The sequence below is a fragment of the Protomyctophum parallelum genome (genome assembly GCF_964188405.1).
Source record: "Protomyctophum parallelum genome assembly, chromosome: 11".
In the NCBI taxonomy this organism is placed as follows: domain Eukaryota; kingdom Metazoa; phylum Chordata; class Actinopteri; order Myctophiformes; family Myctophidae; genus Protomyctophum; species Protomyctophum parallelum.
The window spans coordinates 12,636,482-12,663,724 of record NC_139707.1 but is presented as its reverse complement, the minus strand read 5'-3'; the positions used below and the strand labels follow the sequence as shown (position 1 = coordinate 12,663,724).

The window sequence follows — 27,243 nt, the reverse complement described above, 5'->3', positions numbered from 1 at the left end:
ATTTACTGGTAGAAACCTGCTACTGTATGTCCAACACATTTATTCTGGTGGAAACCTGCTATGTCCAACACATTTACTGGTAGAAACCTGCTACTGTATGTCCAACACATTTACTGGTAGAAACCTGCTATGTCCAACACATTTACTGGTAGAAACCTGCTACTGTATGTCCAACATATTTACTGGTAGAAACCTGCTATGTCCAACACATTTACTGGTAGAAACCTGCTACTGTATGTCCAACATATTTACTGGTAGAAACCTGCTACTGTATGTCCAACACATTTACTGGTAGAAACCTGCTACTGTATGTCCAACACATTTACTGGTAGAAACCTGCTATGTCCAACACATTTACTGGTAGAAACCTGCTATGTCCAACACATTTACTGGTAGAAACCTGCTACTGTATGTCCAACATATTTACTGGTAGAAACCTGCTACTGTATGTCCAACACATTTACTCTGGTGGAAACCTGCTACTTTATGTCCAACACATTTACTGGTAGAAACCTGCTATGTCCAACACATTTACTCTGGTAGAAACCTGCTACTGTATGTCCAACACATTTACTGGTAGAAACCTGCTACTGTACTTTCACTCAAGTAAATGTTGAATACCGGATTTGGATTTTTACCTTCAACAGAGTATTTCTACATTGCTATACTTTTACTGAAGTAAAACATACTTCACCACTGTTTAAACAAATTAGAATGTCTGTGCAACAAGATGGTGCAACGTTCAGTTTGTTTACTGAGTGCTGTATTTGTACAGTAAGTTGTGCTCTCAGTCCCATACGAATATATCTAATAAGGATAACTATAAATGCACCAAGTTGTGTGTACGTACGTCTGTACGTCTGTAATGCACGTAACTCGAGAACCGTTCGCCCCACCGACTTTCGGGTTCGGGTTTCTGACATCATTCTGATGTCTGCATAGATTCCATATTGGGCATCAATGGTGTGCAGATTTTTTAATTTCTTCATAAAAGGGACACAGACAAATAATTCTGGGTTTGAAAATAGCTGATCTACGAGCTCACAACGATGCATTTCCAACGTGCATCGTTCCAAGTAGGCCAGTGCCCAAAGGGCACCGATCTATAAATGCACCAAGTCTATATGCATGTATGTACAGTACAGTATGTATGTACATCTGTAATCCACATAACTCGAGAACCGCTCGCCCCACCGACTTCAAATTCGACACACGCGTTCCACACTCCCACAGGGAGAGCAGTGCCTGGTGTCGAGGTCTGTCTGATAGCCGGTTGTCCAGAACCAGCACAAAAGCCTCTGCCCTGATCACACCTGATCAAATCAAATCAAATCAAACTTTATTTGTATAGCACATTTCCAACGACCAAGGTCGAACCAAAGTGCTTCACATAACAGAGCATAAAAACATACATAGAGGCAAAAAGAAGAGGCTAGGAAGATAGATGAAAGCAAAAAATAAAAGGAAGGAAAAGCATTAAAAATTTAAAATTAAAATGTCAGAACAGAACAATCAAAAACAAAAGGCAATTCCATAAGTGCATGCATGGGAACATAGTACATAGATTGAAAATAAATGAGTCTTTAGCAAGGATTTAAAGGTCGCCAATGACCGAGCTGAGGAGGGGGCAGGGCGTTCCAGAGACTTGGTCCGGCCAAAGGTCTCCTTTGGTCCTGAAATGTGTATCGGGCACAATCAGGACTGGTTAGCCGATCTCAGGGCTCTTGTTGGGACATATGTGGATTAATCAATTCCACCAAATATGGAGGGGACAGGTCATTTTGGGCTTTAAAAACAAACGTTACAATCTTAAAATCAATCCTAAAACGGACAGGGAGCCAGTGGAGGGAGGCGAGGACTGGGGAGATATGGTCACGCCTATTCGTTGAGGAGGCGAGCGGCGGCGTTCTGTACGAGCTGTATACGTGTTGACAGGTCAATGCCTGCGTAAAGAGCATTACAATAGTCGAGTCTTGATGATATGAAAGCGTGAATGACTCTCTCAAGGTCAGTACGGGGCATATAGGTCTTTACCCTAGCCAGAAGCCTTAATTGATTAATTCATAGATCTCCATATATGGGGCTGTTCTGACATCACAATGATGTTCTGGGTGGGGCATGCATTTCCAACTTGCATCGTTCCGCACTGGCCTCTCATGTCTAAATCACCTTAGACATGAGGTGATTTAGACCTCATGTCTAAATCACTTTCTTAACATTTGTGGTCGAGAAAAACCTCAAACTTGCAAAAATAATAACAAGTGATGTATCTGCATAGTAAACTAGAATCCATTGAAGAAATATAAAGTGCCAAGCAGCAGGGATACAAGGACAGTTAATTGTTTTAGTTGAATTATTAAATAGGTTACTAGAATTGAATAGCAGCCATTGTTGTGAGCTTCTGTCAGCTTTTCACTATAGTGTAGATTGGGTTGATAACATTCATAACGCACATAGTAAGCATGAGTACTGTATGCATACAACTACAGCGTATCACTGTTGTACAATATGCTATGGCTATGAGTCAAGATTACATTTTGCAATAGAATCCAAGTTAGTGCTGTGTGTGCGTGCACGTGTGTGTGTGTGTGTGTGTGTGTGTGTGTGTGTGTGTGTGCGTGTGTGTGCATGCGTGCGTGTGTATACTGTGTTGAAAACGTATTATGCACCAGTGTGCCCAAATATGGAAATGCCTGACATCACGGTACCGACATATTAAGGATATGTTCGTGCTCTTACATAATCTATACAAAGTGTTTTTGGATTGGCCCGTTGTCTTCTCTTATGTAACGTCATTTACTCTCATCAATATTAGAGATGCAATTTTTCAATTCAGCTCAATCCGTTTGTCCGGAGTCCAATCGTGGGAGGTTAAAGTTACAGCAGAGGGACTTCTGACTTTCTGAGGCTTCTCTTTCCTGGTGTGGCAGACCGGCCTAAAAGTAGAATATCTCACCCGAGTCACAGGGAGTAATTCCCTTTGGCTTAGTGGTTAACATGTTGGTTTTCCACGATGGAGACCCCAGGTTCGAATCCCGGGCGTTGCACCGGATTGCTTTAACCCTATCCCGAGTCCAACCTGGAGATATAATCCCCCCCATTCCAACCTGGTCCCTACGGTCGCCCGGGGTGGGGGGATCTCCTCCCAGCTGGAGATTAAAGCCCCCACCTGGTCTCTATGGTCGGCCACGGTGGGGCGGGGTCTCCTCCCAGCCGGACGTGCACCACAGAACTCTGTAGGGAGACGGCCAGGAAACATTCAGACTACCAGATACTAGATGCCCAGACCACCTTCACTGCATGGCTCCTTTCCACGTCAAGGAGCACCAGCTCTCCTTCATGATTGTGCTCATATTAACCTCTCCCTAATGCTGCGTCCACTCGGGCAGATGAAACGATGCAGTCTACCTACCGTTCATTGTCAATGGAAGCCCAGCGACATGACGTTGAAAAGACGCAATTATGCATGTAGCTGTAGGTCTTCGCATCGTCTCATCTGTCCGTGTGTGAACGCACCATAAGCCATTCATGCCATTCATGCCAGCCATTCATCTCAGCCGGCTTAATGTCTGCCATCTTGTTCCTTTGGTCGTGATGACCCACGTTTCACAACCATATAGGTGGGGGTATAGGAACGAAGACTGAGGCTCAGCTCTCTTCGGTGAGTGAACGCAGGGCAAATCCTGCTCCGTCTTTCCCCACGCGCGAACAAGAGCGTCAGATACTTAAACGGCCTCACTCGGGTCATTCTCTATACCTGCAGTGGAAAATCCTCCAGATTCCTGCCGAGAACCGTGGCCTAAGATTTAGCCACTTCATACTCGACATACAAACTGATCCGGCGAGCACCGTACGTTGCCATTTTTCATCTTTCGTTCAAATAAACAGTTAATTCAACATCATGTATAAACGTGTTTTGTTACACGCAGATCGCATAATGGTCACACCAATAATGTCTAAAGCAGAAAAAGCAACCATAATTTTGCAACTCCTTTCCATCAGCGCTGTCATTGCCAGCGTTTGAACAGCAACCCGTCTTTTCACGTGGACCGGCGGACAGACGCCTCAAGTCCACGTAGGTCGTAGGTCCAATGTCAACGTTGACTACAACATTGACAGGCACTGGAATACTAAAGACAAGGCGGTGATCCGAGCACTCAAAAAGTTTGCTTCTTTTAACTTTTATAAATAAAGTACATATATTTTTATCCTACCCTCCTCATTGTCTCCACCAGGCCGAAGGCATGGGGGGAGAGTATGTTTTGCACTCCGTCCGTCCGTCCGTCCGTCCGTCCGTGTGTCCGTCCGTGTGTGTATGTCCGTGAGCAGCTAATCTCGGCCACCGTTAACCCGGTCGATGCCAAATTTTGCACACACACTCCCTGGATGCCAACGATGAACCTCTGCCCCAAACTTTCCAGAACGGCCTGTTATAGCGCCACCAGGAGGCCGCTTTGTGCAAAACAAGTTTTTGCACAGTACACCTACAGACTTTGTCCAAACATTGCGCAAATTGGTACACAGTCTCTCTAGAGCAATTCAACGAAACCGGTCTTTCAGATTTCTCAGACTCCATCCTGATTGGTTAAGATTGGCTTCCAAAGTTCACAGGAGTGCTCAGTTTCAAACAAAATGCTGCAAATCATGAACACATCGCGTGATTTCCGTGAAATTGTGCACGCACATTCCCACTAGGCCGAGGACGAAATGCCACATGAACAATTTCAACTCAGCCTCAAGGTGGCGCTATAACTGGCCGAAAAGTGTTTTTACCTCTAACTGCACGGATCTGTGGATAATTTACTTTTGTTGCCCTTTTATCCAACCACCAGATGAAGGCAAGCTGCAATGTCCTACATTCCTATCCTGGTGGAGACCTGTGCCCTAGTCTAGTTTTTTATGTTTTGAGTGCCTGGGATCACCGCCTTGTCTTTAGCTCTACTGATTGAAACTCTTGCATACACAACGTTTCTCGAAGCCGAACACTCTCAGGTTGTCGTATCATAGGTGACTGACGTCATAGAGGTCCATGTACTGACTGTTGGTGTGTCATAGACTGGCCTCCTATAGTACTCTGATAATGGTCACTGACAACAGATGTACAAGTACGGATGTACGTTTTCACACTTGCGTGGGCCTTTGTGTCTGTCGCTTTGGCTGGGCCGATCAACACCAAATTAAATTGTACAAATGGCCAGTAGGCCAAGGAAGTAAATTTCCAAATATTTCCCCACACATTAAGATTCATTCATGATGTCAGATCCACCGTCCTACCGAACTGCGGATCAGTATCAGCACAATGGATTGCAATGGAAACAAACCCCCAAGGGGACTATTGTGTAATCCTTTTGGCATAACGTTTTGACTGTACTACACGCACGCCGCACGGTTAACAATGTTGTTAACCAAGTAGTCGGTCAATCAATCCATCCATCCTACTGTATATAAAAATCACACCCGTGTGAAGTGAGGGGTGCTCTTATCATTGTACATCATTATCAATTCATACACCATCTCATTCTGGCCAATCACAATTTGCAGCCCTCACCTTCGTCTGCAAAGTTCGTGTTACGCAAAGTTTTTGTTTGCACACACACACTATAGCTGGACATGGAGTGGAGGGGCTCAAAAATGTCCTTGTGAGTGGACATTGGGTTGACAGCAACCTGGCGGCGCTACATGCCAAATATAGATACTGTATGTTCAGCCAATATAAGGCGGGGTTTTGGCCGGCAGCGCCTTTATAAGTCGACTTCGCCCGTGAGATCGTCAGAGTGTCTCACATAGATAGAAACGGCGCAGACGGACAATCCATATCGGAGAGACGACGACATATAGCGGCGCACAAAAGCAAGATGGTTGACATCGACGTGGAAAACGTCGAGCTGTTGGACTTCGAGGAGGACGAGGACCCCCAGGCGTCGGGGGCCACTGCGGGGCACTTGGCGCCGGCCGGCGGCAAGGAGAAGGTGAAGGGCTCCTACGCCTCCATGCACAGCTCCACCTTCAAGGACTTCCTGCTCAAGGCCGAGCTGCTCAAGGCCATCAACGACTGCGGCTTCGAGCACCCGTCCGAGGTGCAGCACGACTGCATCCCGCAGGCCATCCTGGGCGTGGACATCCTGTGCCAGGCCAAGTCGGGCATGGGCAAGACGGCCGTGTTCGTGCTGGCCACGCTGCAGCAGATCGCGCCGGCCGCCGCCGACGGCGTGTCGGTGCTGGTCATGTGTCACACGCGCGAGCTGGCCTTCCAGATCAACAAGGAGTACGAGCGCTTCTCCAAGTACATGTCAGGCGTGCGCACGGCCGTGTTCTTCGGCGGCATGCCGCTCAAGAAGGACGAGGAGACGCTTCGGCGGAACTGCCCGCACATCGTGGTGGGCACGCCGGGCCGTATCCTGGTGCTCATCCGCAACAAGACGCTCAACCTGAAGGCCATCAAGCACTTTGTGCTGGACGAGTGCGACAAGATGCTGGAGCAGCTGGACATGCGGCGCGACGTGCAGGACATCTTCAAGCTGACGCCGCACGAGAAGCAGTGCATGATGTTCAGCGCCACGCTCAGCAAGGAGATCCGGCCTGTGTGCCGCAAGTTCATGCAGGAGCCGTTGGAGGTGTTCGTCAACGACGAGACCAAGCTGACGCTGCACGGGCTGCAGCAGTACTACTGCAAGGTGCTCGACAAGGAGAAGAACAAGAAGCTGTGCGAGCTGCTCGACGCGCTCGAGTTCAACCAGGTGGTGATCTTCGTCAAGTCCATCCAGCGCTGCGTGGCGCTCGCCAAGCTCATGGTGGACCAGAACTTCCCGGCCATCTCCATCCACAAGGGCATGCCGCAGGAGGAGCGCCTAAAGCGCTACCAGCAGTTCAAGGACTTCCAGAGCCGCATCCTGGTGGCCACCAACCTGTTTGGCCGAGGCATGGACATTGAGCGTGTCAACATTGTCTTCAACTACGACATGCCCGAGGACTCGGACAACTACCTGCACCGGGTGGCGCGCGCTGGCCGCTTCGGCACCAAGGGCCTTGCCATCACCTTCGTGTCGGACGACGGCGACACCAAGGTCCTGAACGACGTGCAGGACCGCTTCGAGGTCAACGTGCCCGAGCTCCCGGAAGAGATCGACATCTCCACCTACCTCCAGAAGTCTCGGTGAGTGGGTCGGACATCTCCACCTGCCTCCATAAGTCCCGGTGAGTGGGTCGGACATCTCCACCTGCCTCCATAAGTCCCGGTGAGTGGGTCGGACATCTCCACCTGCCTCCATAAGTCCCGGTGAGTGGGTCGGACATCTCCACCTGCCTGCAGTAGTCCCAGTGAGTGGGTAGGACATCTCCACCTGCCTGCAGAAGTCCCAGTGAGTGGGTCGGACATCTCCACCTGCCGCCATAAGTCCCGGTGAGTGGGTAGGACATCTCCACCTGCCTGCAGAAGTCCCAGTGAGTGGGTCGGACATCTCCACCTGCCTGCAGAAGTCCAGGTGAGTGGTCGGTCCTTTAGATTTTTATTTTTTTGGTTTTTGGGTTGTGGTGGAACGTTGTCAAGTTTTAAAACTGTAATATTATTAGACGGCAAAAAAAGTCATCTAGGACATGACATTATCTCTGAGAGGTTTAAGACTACCAAAAGAAACATCCTGAAAATATCTTTTGATGGTGGCGTCGGTGTAAATAAAGTATATGGCATGGGGACAACATGCCTTAATTATGAGTCAGATATTTCCATGATTATGATCATGATCACTCTGCCCATGATCACTCGCGTATATTATCAAAAAGGGTGCACTCGAGTCAGTGGTAAATAAATGTGTGTAGTCCGAGCAGGTTGATGTGGATTCATGCCCCGGCGGGCCAGGCGGGCGTTGCTTAGGGCGGGAGCTGGTCACATCTCTGCTTAGCCAATAAGAGACCCGAATACATTGACCCAGGTCAGAACACTGGTACTTGTTAGCGGAGCCTGCAGGGGGAGCTGTTGACCCTGCAGAGAGAGAGAGAGAGAGAGAGAGAGCCCCAGACCCATTATGTCGCTATATGAGAGTAGAGGGCAGTGATCCCACGTTGCTATCCGCTAGTTATTTCGGCGGATAACGAATACAACCGATGGGATCCAAAAGGTTTATGGTTGAATGTAGGCTATAGCTTTCACAAAACATGCAATTAAGTTCTGATACCATTTATTTTTTTCTACTTCTTTTTTTTGGTCACAAGCAGAATCCCAGGGATCGTTTACAGTGACGGCTCCAATGTGGACCTTTGACATCCCGTGACGATGCAGGTGAGGTGGGGCGTTCTGCGCTCCTTTTTCAGCGCTTAATTTGCATCATTGAATTTGTCACGATTATAGTGAGGCGTTATGCTAACTATATAGCTCTTATAGAGAGCCGTGCTGACGTGACGTGCACTCGGCTTTGGTAATCGATTGAGCTCCGGTGTATGGATGATGTCTTATTGATCACAAATCATATGGACGACACAGTAGACATTTAGATATGTGGGCGTGGTCCTGATCCAAGCCCTACTGACTTTCTTCATCATTTGCATGATTTAAGATAATATAAATATGTATAAACACCAAGTCATGTGTGGCGGTATTCAACTGTCTTACTGTCAGTGTGTTGAGACGGCTCAGGACAGACAGACAGACAGACGGACAGCAGTCTGTAAGATTATCTCTACTAAAAAATCACACTCATGTGAAGTGAGTGGCGCTCTTATCATCATTACTATCACATCACATTCTGGCCAATCACTTTTTGGCGTCCTCACTTTTCTGTACTCAATTTTTATCCTCACTTTTTAATCCCCCAGCCAATAAAATCATTGCTATGGGGTGCACACGCATGCACACGCACACGCACACACACACACACACACACACACACACACACACACACACACACACACACAGGCTTATAGGAGGTGCAGCGCCCCTAAAAACAAAATGCGATCGGCATTTACCAAACAAATGTTTTGTATGTGATGATTAGGTACAGGTGCTCTTTATTCATTTGTGCATGGTAAAGATATTAAAATATAATAATAAAATAAAACATTATAAATCTTTTTAAATCTATCTATACCCACAGCAAAACACAACAACTCTACCATTTCCCCTTTTATTTTTTTATATATGGTTATGTACCATACCATTATGGTTAGTTATTCTATTTATTATACTAACCATTTCTTTTACACTGCATTTTTGCATATGATATTTGAACTGGGGACCGCCCAAAATTATCATATTTGAACTGGGCACTGCCCAAAATAATCATATTTGTACTGCAGGGGACTGCCCAAAATAATCATATTTGAACTGGGAACCCCCCAAAAAAATCATATTTGAACTCTGGAATCCCCTTGAAATAATCATATTTCAACAGGGAACCGCCCAGAAAATCTTATTTGAACTGGGGAATCCCCATGAAATAATCATATTTGAACTGGGGACCCCCCAAAAATAGTCATATATGAACTGGGGACCCAGTTGTACAGCTCAACTTGTACAACTTGGAATTGTACAAATTGAGCCATTACATTTAGTTTGACTTTTTTTTTGCCTCATATGTGATTACGTGGCCAATATTTGACCAGTTTTTATAGTTTTTGTTGATTACTTTCAAGATGGAGTAATGGTCTTTTTTTTTGAGGGGCGCTAGCCCCTACTATGTCCAGCGTTGAGGGTGCGTGTAAACACAAACTTTAACACTAACATTGAATGTCATTGATAATGCATGGCCAGTTTTGAGCGTTTGTGTAAACACAAACATTGAAGACGAAGGTGGGGAGGCAAATTGTGATTGGCCGGAATGAGGTGATGTATGACGATAGGAACGCTCCTCACTTCACACGGGTGTGAAGTAATTTTATATTATTTTTCATAAATAATCCTCATTTGTTTTTAAGAACGAGATGTGAATGCTTTTTATTTGGTTTTATTTTACGATATTAAGATTCTGGCAACAGATATAGGTTATATGTTGTATGTTGTTGTTTTCTGTGTTGTACAGTATGCTGCTGGTCTGTGTGTCCAAGACAAATGAGATGTCTCCCCCGGCCGACAAAATAAAGTAACCTTGTACCCTGTATGCTTCCATTGACACGGTGTGTACACAAACAACCTTTCCGTTTGTGTCATATTTGTGTTATGCCACAGGCGTGTAGGCCTGTTATGTGTTGCACACGATAAAGGAACAAACGTTTTCCACAAGGTTCACAACACAATTATTTATTTTCTCTTACGACCAAAATTGTCCGTCATTGTCGGGATGGAAAACATGATGGCAAAACGGGTACATGCTTTAGTTTAGACATACTATTGGTCCGACTGTTATTAGACCGACAACCTACCCAAGCCCCGGATCCTCACAGGTAATTTCAAACGAGCCCCGCGGCAATTTGGAATGGATCCGACCCTGCCCGAGGGACAAGTCAAATATTTTGGGCCCGAACTGGCTCGGTTCGGCTCTCGGGTATTCGGTTCCGGGTGGACCCGTGCTGCCCTCCAAAGTTGACACAATCCTCTCTTATGAGGTCTCTAGCTCTAAACAGACGGGGGTCCACGGCCAATATTGATAGTACAGTAGCCGAGAGAGAGAGAGAGAGAGAGAGAGAGAGAGAGAGAGAGAGAGAGAGAGAGGGAGAGAGAGAGAGGGAGAGAGGGAGAGAGGGAGAGAGAGAGAGTCAGGGAGTGGCATGCAGCAATGGTCCGTCGGGCTCGTGAATCGAACCCGGGACTTGCCGTCAGACATCAGAGCTTAAGTGGTACACGCCTCAACCTGATGCTATTGGCTATTTTTGTATAGCCGGAAAATTAAAAGGTGTTATTTAGTGTATTAAGTATTTAATCGTTTCCTCGTTTTTCTGGGGACCACCATGCAACCCCCCTCAAAGCCCCGTCGGGGGGTCCCCGGACCCACAGGACAGTAGACTTTTATTTTCTTCTGTCAAGTACAATCATTTGTGCACGTGCTTGTGTGACTGACTTTCTAAGGGGACATGCAATGCAAATAGTGTTTGACAATAATTCGTGTTCAACCACTACAGTTTTCTTTAACGCGTGTAACTGTGTAACACAATGTGATCAGATGGAATACATGATGGAAAGAAGCAGACATGTTGACATGACAGTCCTCTGTTTAGACGTTGCCAGGGGCGACACACATCCATAGGTGATGAAACTCCTTCCATGAACTCCTCCGTCTGGGAACAAAATAAGCATTATATTAACACACGCCGTCGCTGTTGTTATTGTCATACTGTATAAACCCCGTGTTCTCCAGGTTGGAGATGATCGCACACCAACCTTGTGCTGATGTGTTTGGTTTGTCTTTCCCCCGTCTCTCCTGTCAAGCTCATTCGTCCCGTTCTTAATTAATTCCAATTCACCCTTTGTCAAGTCCCGCCAGTGGTTCTGCCCCAATTCGCACCCATTTGTTGCCGTTTCGTGGTTGGACAAAAATCCTCTCTCTCCATCCACTACCATTGAAATAACAGGTTTTTCAGTTGCTTCGTATTGATAATCTGTGCATTCAATTGATATTTTAAACTTGGTGTCAGTAAAAAGGAACATCACAGCTGCAGCATGGTGACTGCAGTGCATGGCATATCATGTTTGTTTTTAGTTTTTTCCAAAAATGATTTTAGCAAATTCAACATAAACTAGGCGGAACCAGGGCGGAACAAGGCAGAAGAGCCTGCTGGTTAGTCAGTCAGGGACCAATCAGAAAGCTGACAAAGGGTGAATTGGTCGTTGTCCTCTGTTTCAGCTTCCCTCATTGCTTCTACCATGTTTGACAGGGACTCTCTATCCGTAGGCAACTTGGGAGGCTGTACTTCGGGCCTGTAGCGTTGTGCTGCTCCATTGGCCCCAAACCGTCCGTCTGCCTGATCCATGTTAAAGATGTGTCATGATTTTAGTACTTTTTCTGTTTTTGTATGTGTCTATGGAGTTAACATTACTCTAATAGACCCCCATTGTGTTTATAATATTCAAATATTATCTTCCCTGTGTATTGTGGTTTCTTCCTGAAAGCTGAAAGCCTTTGAGTCAAAAGGCCCAATCGAAATAACACCATTTTAGTGACATCATAACCATAACCCATCCCACATTATCATACAACAGCTGTGGGCGAGGCTTAAGTTCAGGTGGGTGGTGCTAAGGTGAAAACCAGGCATACTTAATGAACTGGTGGGTGTGGCCACATACAAACACTTTTTTGGAAGAAATCTTCCTCCTAGTATAATCATGGTACCTGATGATCATGATTTAGGTTAAATATTGTTAAATATTAGCTGGTTGTGTTTCTTGTATCTGAACCCAAGGTTCTCCGATAAAAGAGAGGTTTCTGTGACACCAAAGTACATTTAACTTATATCTGTTTTATTATTAATCCATGAGCCATGGTTTATTGGTCAAGTACAGATCGCCGGAGAAGAGTGGTGTTGTAGGGTACGCAGTGAGTGCTGCAGGTTCTGCATGTGGCCTGTGTGAAGGCTGGAAACTGAGTGAGGGCTGTGGAGTGCGTGACTGGTTATATAGGGACACACCTGGACTGTGATTGGGCAATGAGTTGAGTGGTATCACGGCAAAACACCTGTGTCTCATTGGGGATGCAAATATATAATATATAATAATAATGTCCACCAGAGGCTGCCATTCAGACAGCATGGCTCATGGATTAAGGAGAAATAAACTGTCATCCTGTTAAATATACGTTGGTGGTGTCACAGAACCTCTCTCTAATCGGAGAAACTTGGGTGGTCAGCTCAGATACAACAAACACCAGCTAATATGTAAACATGGTCCTTCAAGCCGGTTAAGACTGATATTTCCCCCCTGATAAGCACCTATGTACCACTTCAAGTCTGACGTTGCCCGACTGTTGTTGCCTCTCGCAATTTTCCGTCATACAGCTCTGATCATGAGTAAAATATAAATGCTTCCATCATACAAAGTGGAAGTGGAGCCTCCTCCCCACTTCCGTTTCGTCTTCGTCAGTCACGCAGATTTATCCTAATATAAATTGAAATCATCAAAGCATATATAGAACGCACGCACACACACACACACACACACACACACACACACACACACACACACACACACACACACACACGCACACGTCCTGTACCATGAGTTATAGTTGCCTCTCCAACCACCACCACCACACTGCTCTGGATGCGACAGATGTAGGTGTGGTTTGGGCTGGCGGGCCGCAGCCTGCTGACCAGGCTGTAGATCCCGGCAGGGTTGTCGGAGAACGTGGTGTTGCCGCCGCTCAGGACCGTCCCGCCGCGGTCCAGCCACGTCACCACGGGTTTGGGGAGCCATCTCGGTGCCGTGGCCGTCAACACGTCCGACGAGTACGAGAATGAGGGCGCGGAGAAGGCTGCGAGAAGGGGAGAACAGTGAGGTGAATATCAGAATGTTTTGGCACCGTGCGCACCCTGTGCCCTCTAGGCCTGTGTGTAGCCTTACAATCTGAGGTCTCCCCTTAATGTCATCAAATGGTGCTCCAGAGCTCCGGACCGTGGCTCAAATGGTGGTCTGGATCGTGGCTCAAATGGTCGTCTGGATCGTGGCTCAAATGGTGGTCCGGATCGTGGCTCAAATGGTGGTCCGGACCGTGGCTCAAATGGTGGTCCATCATCAACGCTCTGATCTTCTCACCTCCTACTCTAATCTTCTACACAATCCGTGGTTCCCCTATAGGCCAGAACGTGGCACCGGTGCCAAAGAAATCCGCGCTATAAGCTTACAAAATGTGCGGTCAGGTCCGTGTGGAGGCTTTCTAACATGAGAGTAAAAGCAAAAAAAATGGGTTTTTTTTTTATATTATTTTTAATTATTGGATTAAATTACATTAGAGAAAGACAGATTTGCATGTTCTAGCCAGGGGGGCAGTCAGACAGATATTTTGTGAAGCCTATAAGGAAATCGCGATTCATATAATGGCCTGTTGTGGCGCTGTCATTGGACCCAGAAAAACCCATAGCCCCATAGAAGTCCATGTATTTGGGCCCAACTTCACCTAGACTGTATTACCTTAACATGGTCATGAATACTTTCTGCTTCCAGTCACTAGTTTAAAGTCTCATTTCTAATGTCATAATATTCTTTTTGGAAAATTATGGTCCCATTAATTAAAAAAATGACCATAAAGTCGCGTATGTTCTGAGGGGCGTGGCTACCGTTACAGTCTATGATCGGGATTCCCCTCCCACTCGAGTCAAAATAAAAACCAACAGAGAAGAAGGGGGGAAGTCCCGCCTCGTGTCTGGGCCAGCCAATGGCCAGCTGGGCCAAAACGGAGCCAGCCAATGGCCAGCTGGGCCAAAACGGATCTAGAAATATGGCGATTTACATCAGGAATTACCATAGAATTACAGGCTTCATTTTACGTCCATGTTAGACCCGGGGAACGCTTTGTCCATATTTTTTACAGTCTATGGTTCTAGCGGGGCGGAGAATAAAACAGAAATCCACGTTCTTGGCATACATTCGGTTAAGGTCCACCTCATCAACGCTCTAATCGTCTCACCTCCTATACTTTGAGCTCCACATCGCTCTGATCTTCTCACCTCCTACCCTGACCTCCACGTCGAGGCTGCTGCTGCCCCCGTCGGCCCCCGTGGTCTCCACGTGGCAGCGGTAGACGCCGCGGTCGCTGAGCCTCAGCCGCCGGAGCAGCAGCGAGGCGTTCCCCCGAACGACGGCGTCGGGGAACACCTGCGTCCGGTCCTGGAAGGCGTCGTCCTGGTCCTTGAGGACGGCGGTGCCGCTGCGGAAGCAGTAGACCAGGCCGTCGAGGCCCGCCTTGCTCCAGGTGACGGACACGTCCCCGGGCGGCCTGGAGGGCAGGTAGCAGCTCAGCAGGAGGTCATGGTCCAGGTGGCCCACGGGCCACTTGTTGTCGCTCTGGACAGAAGGAGGGGACCGCCCCTTGCCTGTTGAACACAGATTGTTCTTATGATTTAGAACACAATTTGGGCATTTACTTTTAAAAACTTTTTAAAAGGTTTTTAAAAACACAAGACTTTTAAAAACCTTTCTTTTTACACAGGCTTTCCCATAGATAGCCTGTTTATTGTTTATTATGTGGTGTTATGTTATTTTATTTATTGTCTGTTCAATGGTTTAACGATGTTTTGTTGTTGTTGATTTATCAAATAAATTACCTTTATTGTACTGTATTTTATATGCAATGTAAAGCACTTTGTGAATTTTGTTCTGAAAAGCGCTCTATAAATAAAGTTTATTATTATTATTATTTAGCAGACGCTCTTAATCCAGAGCGATTTACAATAAGCAAGAACAAAAAGCATGGCAATACATCACATACATAAAAAGTAGTCATGAAACGAAACTAAGAACGTAACAGTGGAATATCTAAAACTATACATATAGTATACATGCCCCTTGAATAATTAAGGCAACTCAAATTACCCTTAAGGCACATGAATGGACAGAGACTGAAACAATCGTGGCAGTCGATGTCCCGATTTAGACCTGAGGACAAATGGTTTTCTGAAAAACCCATGTTTCTATGTCAGACACAAACATTTTCATGTCAAGGACCCCCAAGATTATTATGTAATTGGCCGCCGACCCCCATCTGAAAATATAGTTCCAGGGACCCTGGAAAAGATCTGAGCTAAAAACGTTCGCTCTGAATTAATATATTCAAACATTTGGGCCACAAGTTCATAGCTTGTAGATCTGCTAACAGCTAAAGCATAACATAATGCTTTAAACACCAAAAGGGTTTCCCACCCAGAATGGGTTAAGAATGAACACAATCCCCACCAAAAAACGTCGCCTACGTTAATTGTTTACTCTCGGCAATCGCAAATAAACGCAAGTCACGTTAATGCAGTTGTATAAAACATTTTGATCCGATCTAGTGGAAAGTCAACTCACATTAGCTTCGGATGGCTATCTGTTGCCTGTAAGGGTATGCATGCATACTGTACTGTACTCTGCTTAGGCTACTTCTTCACAATGAAACCACCACCAACACCCTGGCTTGCAACAGCGATGCACATAACACAGAACCTGCCGAGGCGAACAGGACTAGAGGACTAGCCTGCAATCATGGCATTTAAACATGCTCTTCTGTTTATAATCTAAACACTGTGACACGTTTAAAAAGTGTTACAAATAAGTGTTTAGAACCTAAACGCTTGAGTTTAGTGTGAAACGAAAAAAATACTAAAAACTAAAAAGAAATAATAATAATAATAATAATAATAATAATAATAATTGGGGGGGGAGATGTAGAATACAGCGGAGCTGACCTATAAACCCACACAGTGTTGCAACAGTGACGGTAGACTTGCAAATCGGCTGGGGGCGGAGCTACAGGCAGCGCTTGCACTCCACTGCATGTTGGAAGGCTCACAGGCGACAGAATCATGCCACGCAGAGAAGAGCCAGATCCTTCATGTTAGAAAAACGTTCGTTATTGTCACAATTATTTAAGTTTGCCAAACGTAACTTTCGAGTGAAGTTTATTAAAGGTTTATTAAAGGAGTCCTGCCTGACTGCGGCGCTGAACCAATGGTTCACACAGCATGTGATTCAGCGTGGCCAGATTGCTACACAGGCACAAACAGTTAAAACACACACACACACACACACACACACACACACACACACACACACAGAGGTAGCAGTGTGATGACGTTCTTGACTTTCTGTGTGTGCAGTGCATGCACTCAAACTTTATTATTGATCATGCACGACGTGATGAAAGCATTGGTAGCAGGTCAGACAGGCCTACCGGTATAAACCAACCTAGATTGCTAGTATTTCTTTATCACATCTTGTGTATAGACCGATTCCGTACCGGTTTCATGGTCGCAGCCTACGTATTTCCTGTAGGCGGACTCGACGTAGCTGCGGGGGTAAAACCCTCACCAGGCGCATCTCTTCCACTACAGTGAACGGCAGAGTGACTGATGTTAGTTTGCCTCAAACTTTACTCCTTTACCTGCTTTTTTACTAACACTAACATTACAAAGATGCCCAGAACATCGAGATGAACCTGTGTAGTTTATGGCTGCTCCAACAGTAGTGGCAACATAACAAATAAAATAAAACGGAATGTCTAATATCCACCGCGATGGCTGAGACCAGAGCCATTGAGTAATGGTTGAGACAAAGCAGTGAAGAATCCTGCAAGATACATAATTTCAGTCTTACCCAATACCCAATCTTTCTGTTTTATGAACACAAGGCTGCTGTATTTTATACCTCATACTAAGCATTTAAAGTATGAGGTATAAAGTACAGCAGCCTTGTGTTAATAAAACATAAATATTTGGTATTGGGTAAGACTGGCGTTATGTATCTTTCACTGCTTTGTCTCAACCATTACTCAATGGCTCTGGTCTCCGCCATCGCGGTGGATATTAGACATTCCGTTTTTATTTTATTTTTATGTTGCCACTACTGTTGGAGCAGCCATAAACTACAAAGGTTCATCTCGATGTTCTGGGCATCTTTGTAATGTTAGTGTTAGTAAAAAATCAGGTAAAGGAGTAAAGTTTGAGGCAAACTAACATCAGTCACTCTGCCGTTCACTGTAGTGGAAGAGGTGCGCCTGGTGAGGGTTTTGCTCCCGCAGCTATGTCGAGTCCGCCTACAGGAAATACGTAGGCTGCGACCATGAAACCGGTACGGAATCGGTCTATAGGCCTACATGTGAGTATATATTTTTGTTCTGGTTCCAAATACACTGTAGCAGCTGTGTGTGTGTGTGTGTGTGTGTGTGTGTGTGTGTGTGTGTGTGTGTGTGTATACTGTAGATATATGGTGTAAAAATGATAATAATTAATAAATATATATATATATATATATATATATATATATATATATATGTTCACATACACACACACACACACACACACACACACGCCGGCTATGAAAAGTGAGCCCTGGCCGAAAAAAGGTTGGGAAACACTGCCCTATAGGGGACACGGGGAGAACATGCAAGCAAACTCTACACAGAAGTTTCGCCAACCCTGCCTCGGGTATGGGCACTGATGACGCGGAGGAGAGAACACACCCCCAGTGCCCACAGCGTCCCCAGTGGGAATCGAACCCAGGACCTTCTAGCTGTGAGGCGACAGCACTACCAACTGTGGAAATAGAACCCAGGACCTTCTAGCTGTGAGGCGACAGCACTACCGACTGTGGGAATCGAACCCAGGACCTTCTAGCTGTGAGGCGACAGCGCTGCGGACTGTGGGAAATGGGAATCAAACCCAGGACCTTCTAGCTGTGAGGCGATAGCGCTGCAGACTGTAGGAATCAAACCCAGGATCTTCTAGCTGTGAGGCGACAGCACTACCGACTGTGGGAATCCCCCCCCCCCCCCCCCCCCCCAACGCTACTATTCATTGGTTATGTGATTGGATCAGGCTACGTCGCAACCCAATGGCCGACGTTCCACATCAGATAGCATGACAGTGTTTTGCACAATATCACTGTCAGAACGCTCGCTCCTTTGCCTGTGTAGACGAGCTGTTATGCCCGACGGTAACGACACATACTGTAGAGTTTAATAGGTTCAAGACAGTCAGTCAGCAACGACTTAATCGACATGACGTGATTATCTTATCCAAACACACCTGTGTAAACTACTACTCATGCTGCCATCCTGTTAGAGATGCATTAAAATATAGAGGACATCACACTATGCACACTGTCGCCATGCTAGCATGCGTACCGTACCTTCATATGCATACTGTTTAGCTATCTATAGGGGCCTGCAACCTGTTTGTCTCCACCAGGCCGAAGGCATGGGGAGAGAGTATGTTTTGCACTCCGTCCGTGTGTGTATGTGTGTGTGTGTGTGTGTGTGTGTGTGTGTGTGTGTGTGTGAGAGAGTCCGTCCGTGTGAGTCCATCCGTGTGTGTGTGTGTGTGTGTGAGAGAGTCCGTCCGTGTGAGTCCGTGTGAGTCCGTGTGTGTGTGTGTGTGTGTGTGTGTGTGTGTCTGTCTGTCTGTGTACAGCTAATCTCCGGCACCGTTAACCCGGTTGATGCCAAATTTTGCACACACACACTCCCTGGATGCCACATTTTCCAGAATGGCCTGTTATAGCGCCACCAGGAGGACAACTTTTGAAAAACATCGTTCAATGTTTGTTTTGTAATGAACAATGAAGGGAAAATGTACATCATAAATGTGCCTCATTATGTCATATTGTCTCTTTATTGTTAATGGCATTTAATGTGTGTTGGCACCATTTGTTTTACATCACCATTACAATATATTAGTGCCCCTCACGAATATAACGTGTTTCCTTTTTAAATATTTTCGTTCACATTGTTATAATGATCATTAGACTGAAAAAATAACAATAACCTCACCTATCTCCCACCCAGACTCCCTCCCCAGTCAGAGTTCAGAGTTATAATGAATGTAAAATGTGCAGGAGGTCATTTAGATACAAATGTGCTCAAGGGACTTCATTTATTTTAATACATTTAAAAAATACAGTTTATTTTAAACCAAAGATACTCTCTCACACAGTTATGCCAGTGATCACCCTCTTTGTGTCAATGTTGGCACTGGTGCCTAAGGTTGCTGTATAGGACATATAAAAACTCATTGCATACAATCCAACAATTCTAGTTGACTATAAATCTACAGTTGATTTAGTCCACTAAAATGTATTTCGGCCTTGACGGTGAAAATGTGAAAAAGGTGAAAATGACTATGATTTTAGAGTTGGTGCTGAAAATAGCCGATCTACAAGCTCACAACGTGTCACAGAATATATTGTAATGACAGGTGGGGTTCGCGCTATCAAACGACATATGACGACCTTCTTTCTTTTAATTTATTTTACAATGAATATGGCTGGATGGCAAGGAATAGCACTGTGCTATAGCAAAACCCGCCGGCTCAGAGCACAACAACAGCCCTCCAAACTAGAAAACGTGCTTCCGCTCTAACCCCTCTCCCTATAAGGTCGAACCCCCCCCCCCCCCCCCCGGTTCGACCTTAAAGGAAGACAATTCGGTAACAGTCCCAGCTATAAAATAATATTTAGTAAATCTTGTTTTTTGTATGGCTTAATTTATATTTCATTTTTATGCAGTATTCCTCCGTAAAAAAAGGTAGTCGAAGTTAAGACATTTTACTGTACCTGTTGCCACAGAGGTGAGGACGAGGATGATGATGGTTGCAAATAGGATGATGACGATAATCATGCTGCAGATATATAGACACGTTAGTTAACATCAGATAATCATGCTGTAGATATATAGAAACAAATGTTTCCGGGGCAGCGGACCGGCGGTGGCTCAGGAGTAGAGTTGCTGGATGGTAACCGCAAGGTAGCCAGTTCAAACCCGGCTACCCCAGAGTTATAGTGTCGAAGACACTGAACCCCTAATTGCTCCTGCTGTGCTGGTTGGCCTTGGATAAAGGCGCTATATAAATGCACCATTTACCATGTTAGTTAACATCAGATAACCATGCTGCACATACATCGGTGTGTGAAATGTAAACAATCCACCACCAAGGTGTACTGTTGATAGTAGTTAACCTATTTTGGACGGGAACCCCATATTTTACGTACATACAGACGTACGACGTACGTACAATCGTACATACATACATACAGTACATACATACATACATACGGTTACGCACCTGGTGAAGATGACGTCTCCCATGGAAGCCATGGTCCTCTACACCTTCTGCAGTCAGGCAGACAATGCTTTTGTTGTTACTTAACCCTACAACACCAAACATATTTTTTGTTACACCTTCACTAAACACGGATATATTTTACCCAATGTAAAATATTCCATAAAAAAAATATTATGAAAATTACAAAAATATAATCGTACGGGTGAAAATCACCCGTGTTTACAAAGGTATCAGCATCAAAATGTACTCAATGCAACACAAAGTACTCATTATGCATAATGTCTCATTTCATGTTTTCAAATGCATAAAAACCAATGTAACGAAATGTAACCTCGAGTCACCAGGCTTTCCACCTCGGAGGAAATGTACAGTAGGGCTATGAAGTGAGTAATGTATGTTTTGTAATAATAATAAAAATCTATGTAGTATCTACTTTAGTAACTAAAGTTTTCAAAATGTTGTAGTGCAGTAAAAAGTACAATATTTGCCTCTGAAATGTAAAAGGAAAAAGGAAAAACAATTATAATAAAAAAGTAAATAAAAAAAAGAATACCTTTACACCACTGTCAACAGGCAGAGAATCCTGCACCTTCTCCTTTCAGTCAACAGCTGTCGGTCCCGGGGCTGAGGGGGTCCTTCCCGGGGCTGAGGGTGTCCCGGCCTGACAATGAGTTCAAAAGTTCATCCAACTTGATCGGTTTCAGTGATTATGAAAAGATACCGATTTACCAGTTTTATGGCAGGTCAAGACGCTGAAAGAACGTGCATGGTTCATCGATTCGCGTTGGTATACAAATCTATGTACTTAGAGAACGTGCTTCTCGGGTGTTCAATTGAGCGAAAAGACAAAGACAAAGCGATGAGAAGAGAATGGATATAGAGACTGAACAGTATGTTGTTGTCTGAGTTGAAGAGGTTCCCACACCATGCACCATGCATGCACTCCTTAAGTCAATATTGTATTTAAAACCACTTAAAAACCTATACTGTATGCACAGTCATCCACCAGGGTCCCCCAGGGACCTAACCTCCCACGGGGCAGCACACCTAAACCTAACCTTAACCCATGTCTAACCAATGACTAGTCTAAACTAAGTATGCACACCCTCCTTTTTTATCCGCTACACACAATCTCTCTGGTGCGTGTGATATTGAAAACTTGAAATGGTACATTCTGCATAATGAGTACTTCTACTGATTGGCAGGCTCCACTCATCATGTCATCCATCATGGTGCTGCTAGATGTTGGACAACATGAGACCTCATCACGTCATGATGTTGGACAACATGGGACCTCATCACGTCATGATGGACAACATGAGACCTCATCACGTCATGATGGACAACATGGGACCTCATCACGTCATGATGGACAACATGAGACCTCATCACGTCATGATGGACAACATGGGACCTCATCACGTCATGATGGACAACATGGGACCTCATCACGTCATGATGTTGGACAACATGGGACCTCATCACGTCATGATGTTGGACAACATGGGACCTCATCACGTCATGATGTTGGACAACATGGGACCTCATCACGTCATGATGTTGGACAACATGGGAACTCATCACGTCATGATGTTGGACAACATGGGAACTCATCACGTCATGATGTTGGACAACATGGGAACTCATCACGTCATGATGTTGGACAACATGGGACCTCATCACGTCATGATGTTGGACAACATGGGAACTCATCACGTCATAATGTTGGACAACATGGGACCTCATCACGTCATGATGTTGGACAACATGGGACCTCATCACGTCATGATGGACAACATGGGAACTCATCACGTCATGATGTTGGACAACATGGGACCTCATCACGTCATGATGTTGGACAACATGGGACCTCATCACGTCATGATGTTGGACAACATGGGACCTCATCACGTCATGATGTTGGACAACATGGGACCTCATCACGTCATGATGTTGGACAACATGGGACCTCATCACGTCATGATGTTGGACAACATGGGACCTCATCACGTCATGATGTTGGACAACATGGGACCTCATCACGTCATGATGTTGGACAACATGGGACCTCATCATTCATCCAAAATCTAGAGTTGCAAATTGATTTGTCCATAGCTCTGACCCAAAGCAGCTTGTGAACATTAACGTTGTAAACTAGAGAAGCAAGACTGCAATTAAACTGTGGGCAGTGAGGAGGATTAGCTTCAATGTCCATTGAAGTGCCATACATACTGTAGGCTTACCATAAATGCACAGCAGCCACATTAGAAAGACATTCTATCCAGCAGGCAAGTGCTAATTGCTTGCAAGTACTAGTTTCGCCCAGGACGATATTCGATGCGTATGCACCGTCCCAGCACTTCTGATGCGTATGCACCTTCCCAGCAAATGACGTAATGACTACTTGTGCCTGATAAGGCAGTGGTGCCAGATTACATACATGTATACATAGGAGCATTACCTTTAATCCTCCCGACACTAAAACATATCGTCATTACGTCACCATCGAAAACCAATTACACTCTGGCATTGGGGTCCTTTAATCCACATCTTTATTACGTCATCATTGAGAGCTAGTTATACCAGTTACCCTGACGTCATATGCTGGGACGGTGCATACGCATCAAAAGTGGCGCAAAGTAACCACAGTATACCGCTAATCAACTTACATATACATATCACAGAGGCATTTAGTATTAATATCACTATAGTCCAAGATTAAGTAAATTTAAAGCAATTGACAATTTAAAATAAATAATTAAATAATTATACTGTATGATAACATATTTTATTTGTTTATATACCTTTTTTTCATCGGATCGATGATTTATTTTTCTTTGAGAAACTAAAAAGGGATCCAGAAGAATTCTAAATCGATAAAACTATTTATTTTATAGATAGAAACCATACTTCATAATACTACTTTTTACATGCATAAAATAGGTACTGTAGGTAGCAAATAGCTAAACCTAATAATTCAACATTTCAAACGTTCCTTCACAGAGAAGCTGAGATTTGACAGTTTGTAGCGGTTGACAGTACTTGCGCGCTCTGCTTGTGCACTTGAGAGTGCAGTTCTATACTATTATAATTAGGTACAGTAAGATCAGCAACAGGTGCACTGACGCCCGCAGTAGACAAGGCAAGCAGTGGACAAGCCGCGCCAAGAGAGCTAGCTCACTTGGAGGAGCAAGTTACGGCCGGGTCTTTTGTAGGGTCGTTACACTACCCCCTCCTTTCTCTCACTTCACTCCTCGAGTTCCCCGCTCCAGGGGTCCTCGTTCCCTTCCGACACCAATGTAACGTTTAGAACCCCGATCTCCAACTCAGTAGACATGGCAAGCAACAAGCCGCGCCAAGAGCGCTAGCTCGCTTGGAGGAGCAAGTTACGGCCGGGTGTTTTGCAGGGTTGTTACAATTACAAAATATAGATAGGAGGGAAATCATCAATAATCAATTAAAGGAATGGTAACAGTTCAGTCTACAGAAAAGTCTCTAAAAGAGAAATCCAGCACTCACATAACTCTCGTTTTAAGGCACTTTTAATTCATGTAACGCTTGGCATGGTACGCTGCAGAGCAGCAGCACAACAAACGCATTTCGGCGTTCAAGCCTTCATCAGCGTTGCCTCTTTTAGAGATTCTTCTGTAAAGTTATACTTACCCGACCGACCGCGCAACCGCTACAAATGCTCAGATCACACTTGTGATAATTATATCACATTCCGTGCTCAGCCAATCAAATCATCACAAATATAATTCCGGCCAATCACTTTTTGGCGTCTTCACTTTTATCTTCAATATGTACGCTGTTCAGTTTAGCCAATCAAATCATCGCTATGGGGTGATCAGCCAATCATCAGCCTATATGTTTGTGTTCACACAGACCCACAAAGTTGGGCATGGGAGGGGCTGGCGCCGCTCAAAACCCCACAAAAAAAGTAAACAGACAAAACCACAGTACCAGACAGATGAAGATTACACACATTGTTTATTTTGATACACAAGTTTCTTTTATTTTTTTACAGTATTCTTGATTTGTCTTTAAAGAGCAGCCCTTCTTCTAAACAGAAACACACAAACACAATGAAGCTACCAAGACTCATCTTCCAGGGGCAGTGTGGTTCTTATTTGTATGCTGGGGTTCTAATGCAGACCTGCAGGGTCCCCAGAGGGTCATGGAATCTGTACACTATAAAACTAACAGCTGCCGGTGGTGAGCCTAGAGAGCCAGACCTGAGAATCCCTGCCTGCCTTTAGAGTTGAAAACCTTTTTAAAAGCAGTAGTCCGGGGACCACCGGTGGTCCTCGACGGGGATCTGGGTGGTCCCCAGCTAAATGATGGTGGAGAGTTGGTAACCAAATGGACCCAAATCAGGACGCTTCAGAGTCTGATAATCAAGCTATAGGCAAATTCTCCTTTAGTCTTGTTTTTAATTTTTTATTAACAGGCCATTCAGTTTTAATCCTATTTTACTAATTTTAGTCTTAAGTCGATCAAGTAGTTTTAGTCTTTATATGTTGGGTTTGAAAGTGCAACGCAGACACAGACTCATAGTTGTAATATAAAACAGGTCTTGATTTTTACTTAATTTACAAGTAAGTACACGACCTCGATCCAGTGTTCATTCTGACAGCACATTCGAATTTAGTCTTTAGTCTATTGAATAACAAAACATTTTGTTTTAGTCCTATATTTAGTCATCTTGAAATCGTCTAGTCGACTGAACGTCAAAATATTTAGTCTTTTCAGTCTTTTATAGTCTTAGTCGACAACATTAGCACTGGTTCCAGTGCTTCTCAGGGACCGCACAAACACACGACACCAGGGACGGGAAATAAATAAGACGTTATTAATTAAACAAATAACAATTCAACTAACAATGCCTTCAACAAATAATAAGTCAACTAACAATGCCTTCAACAAATAATAAGTCAACTAACAATGCCTTCAACCAGGCCTGAATCGACAGCAGCAGAGCAACCTGGTTTTAGCAGTGGTGGAAGGTAACTAAGTACATTTACTTAAGTACTGCACTTAAGTACAATTTTGAGGTATTTGTACTTATTATCATTATGGAGTATTTCCAATTCCCAACACTTTTACGTCTACTCCACTACATCTCAGAGCCAAAATTTTTACTTTTACTCCACTACAATTATTTGAAAACTAGTTACTATAGTTACGTGGGAGATTTTAATTTTAAATAGAAAACATACTTAACCACTTCAACCCTATATACATTTCGGCCATTTGAAAATAGCCCAGCTTGTAGATCGGCTATTTTCAATACAATTTGTACACATTTTGAATTTGTGAAATGGGACATTCTGCACAATGAGTTTTACTTTTAGTACTTTAAGTACATTTTGATGCCGATACTTAAGTACATTTTCAATTTCGTACTTTTACTTGTAATGAAGTGGTTATAAATTGCAGTAAGTAAGTAAAATTAAGTAAAACAATTGAGTACTTTTTCCACCACTGGTTACAACCTGGTTTTAGTGTTACTGCTGCAGGGTACGAAAGGCTCTTTTTTCAACCGACACTATAATCTCGCGTTGCCAGACTGTCCTTCCGATCGTGAGCGAGGCGATAAAGCGGAAGTGAAGCCCTCCTCCCCGCATTAGTTTCGTCTTTACAGTCAACGCAAATGTATCCTAATAATATTAATCGAAAAATCATGGCTTTTCTGCTTAGCAGAAATGTAAATAAAAATAGTGAAAAGATATTAAAAAAATAGCGTCCGGAGATTGTGAAATAGTCGAGACTATACCAACACACTGATGGTTCTGCTGTATGACGTGCCGCTCTGGCCAATCAGAACTCTGTTACTTTGCTAAACTATGAACGCCATAAAAAATACAGATAAAATCACTCTTCATAAATACTATAATCTGTTCTAGGGATGCACCGAAAGGGACATTCTTGGCCGAAACCGAATATAGGAAACAATTGGCCGAAAACCGAATAAGATTTATATAATATATCGTTTTTCCTACCATTGCTGTCATGGCCATACCTTAAAGCTACCTGATTTATGGCAAAATAAATGTTTATGGCAAAACTTAACTTGAATAATAATCACTATTATGGGCCCATAAAACATTTATTCTGCTCTTTTGAATGCATTAAATGCATACACTATTCGGTGATATATTTCCGGCCTGAATAGGCCGAAAATGCATTTTTAGCCATTTTCGGCGGAATATTTTCTGCGGCCAAATATTCGGTGCATCACTAATCTGTTCTAATAAAAGGCTAGTTAAAAAAACCCGCTGAAATGATACAGCCCCGCTACAATGAACAGCACCGTTGGAATGCTACCAGAAGAAGTCTTGTTCGCACTGCAGGAAAAAGCGGGTTGTTTTGTTTTGGGAAATGTGATCGGTTGGGACTGACTGTCCACTCTGTTGTTAAACGATGTGATCTTTAGGACTGAATGTCCACTCTGTTGTTAAACGATGTGATCTTTAGGACTGAATGTCCACTCTGTTGTTAAACGATGTGATCTTTAGGACTGAATGTCCACTCTGTTGTTAAACGATGTGATCTTTAGGACTGAATGTCCAC

The 27,243-nt window shown here is 44.4% G+C and overlaps 2 protein-coding genes across 2 annotated transcripts; one reads left to right on the top strand and one right to left on the bottom strand.

The window, feature by feature from the left end:
• Positions 1-5,855: 5,855 nt before the first annotated feature.
• On the top strand, positions 5,856-7,157 carry LOC310866789 (ATP-dependent RNA helicase DDX39A-like; the record flags this gene model as incomplete). Its single annotated transcript, XM_083776532.1, has 1 exon — positions 5,856-7,157. The coding sequence occupies one exon, from the start codon at positions 5,856-5,858 to the stop codon at positions 7,155-7,157; it is 1,302 nt and encodes a 433-aa protein (XP_083632658.1).
• A 7,291-nt stretch (positions 7,158-14,448) lies between these two features.
• Positions 14,449-20,758, bottom strand: LOC310866891 (V-set domain-containing T-cell activation inhibitor 1-like; the record flags this gene model as incomplete). The annotated part of the gene is made up of 4 exons (XM_083776687.1): positions 20,671-20,758; positions 20,162-20,226; positions 14,584-14,949; positions 14,449-14,456 (listed from the first exon to the last, which is right to left on the bottom strand). Exons 1-4 carry the CDS (start codon positions 20,700-20,702, stop codon positions 14,449-14,451), a joined length of 471 nt encoding a protein of 156 aa, XP_083632813.1. The 5' UTR covers positions 20,703-20,758.
• Positions 20,759-27,243: the final 6,485 nt, after the last annotated feature.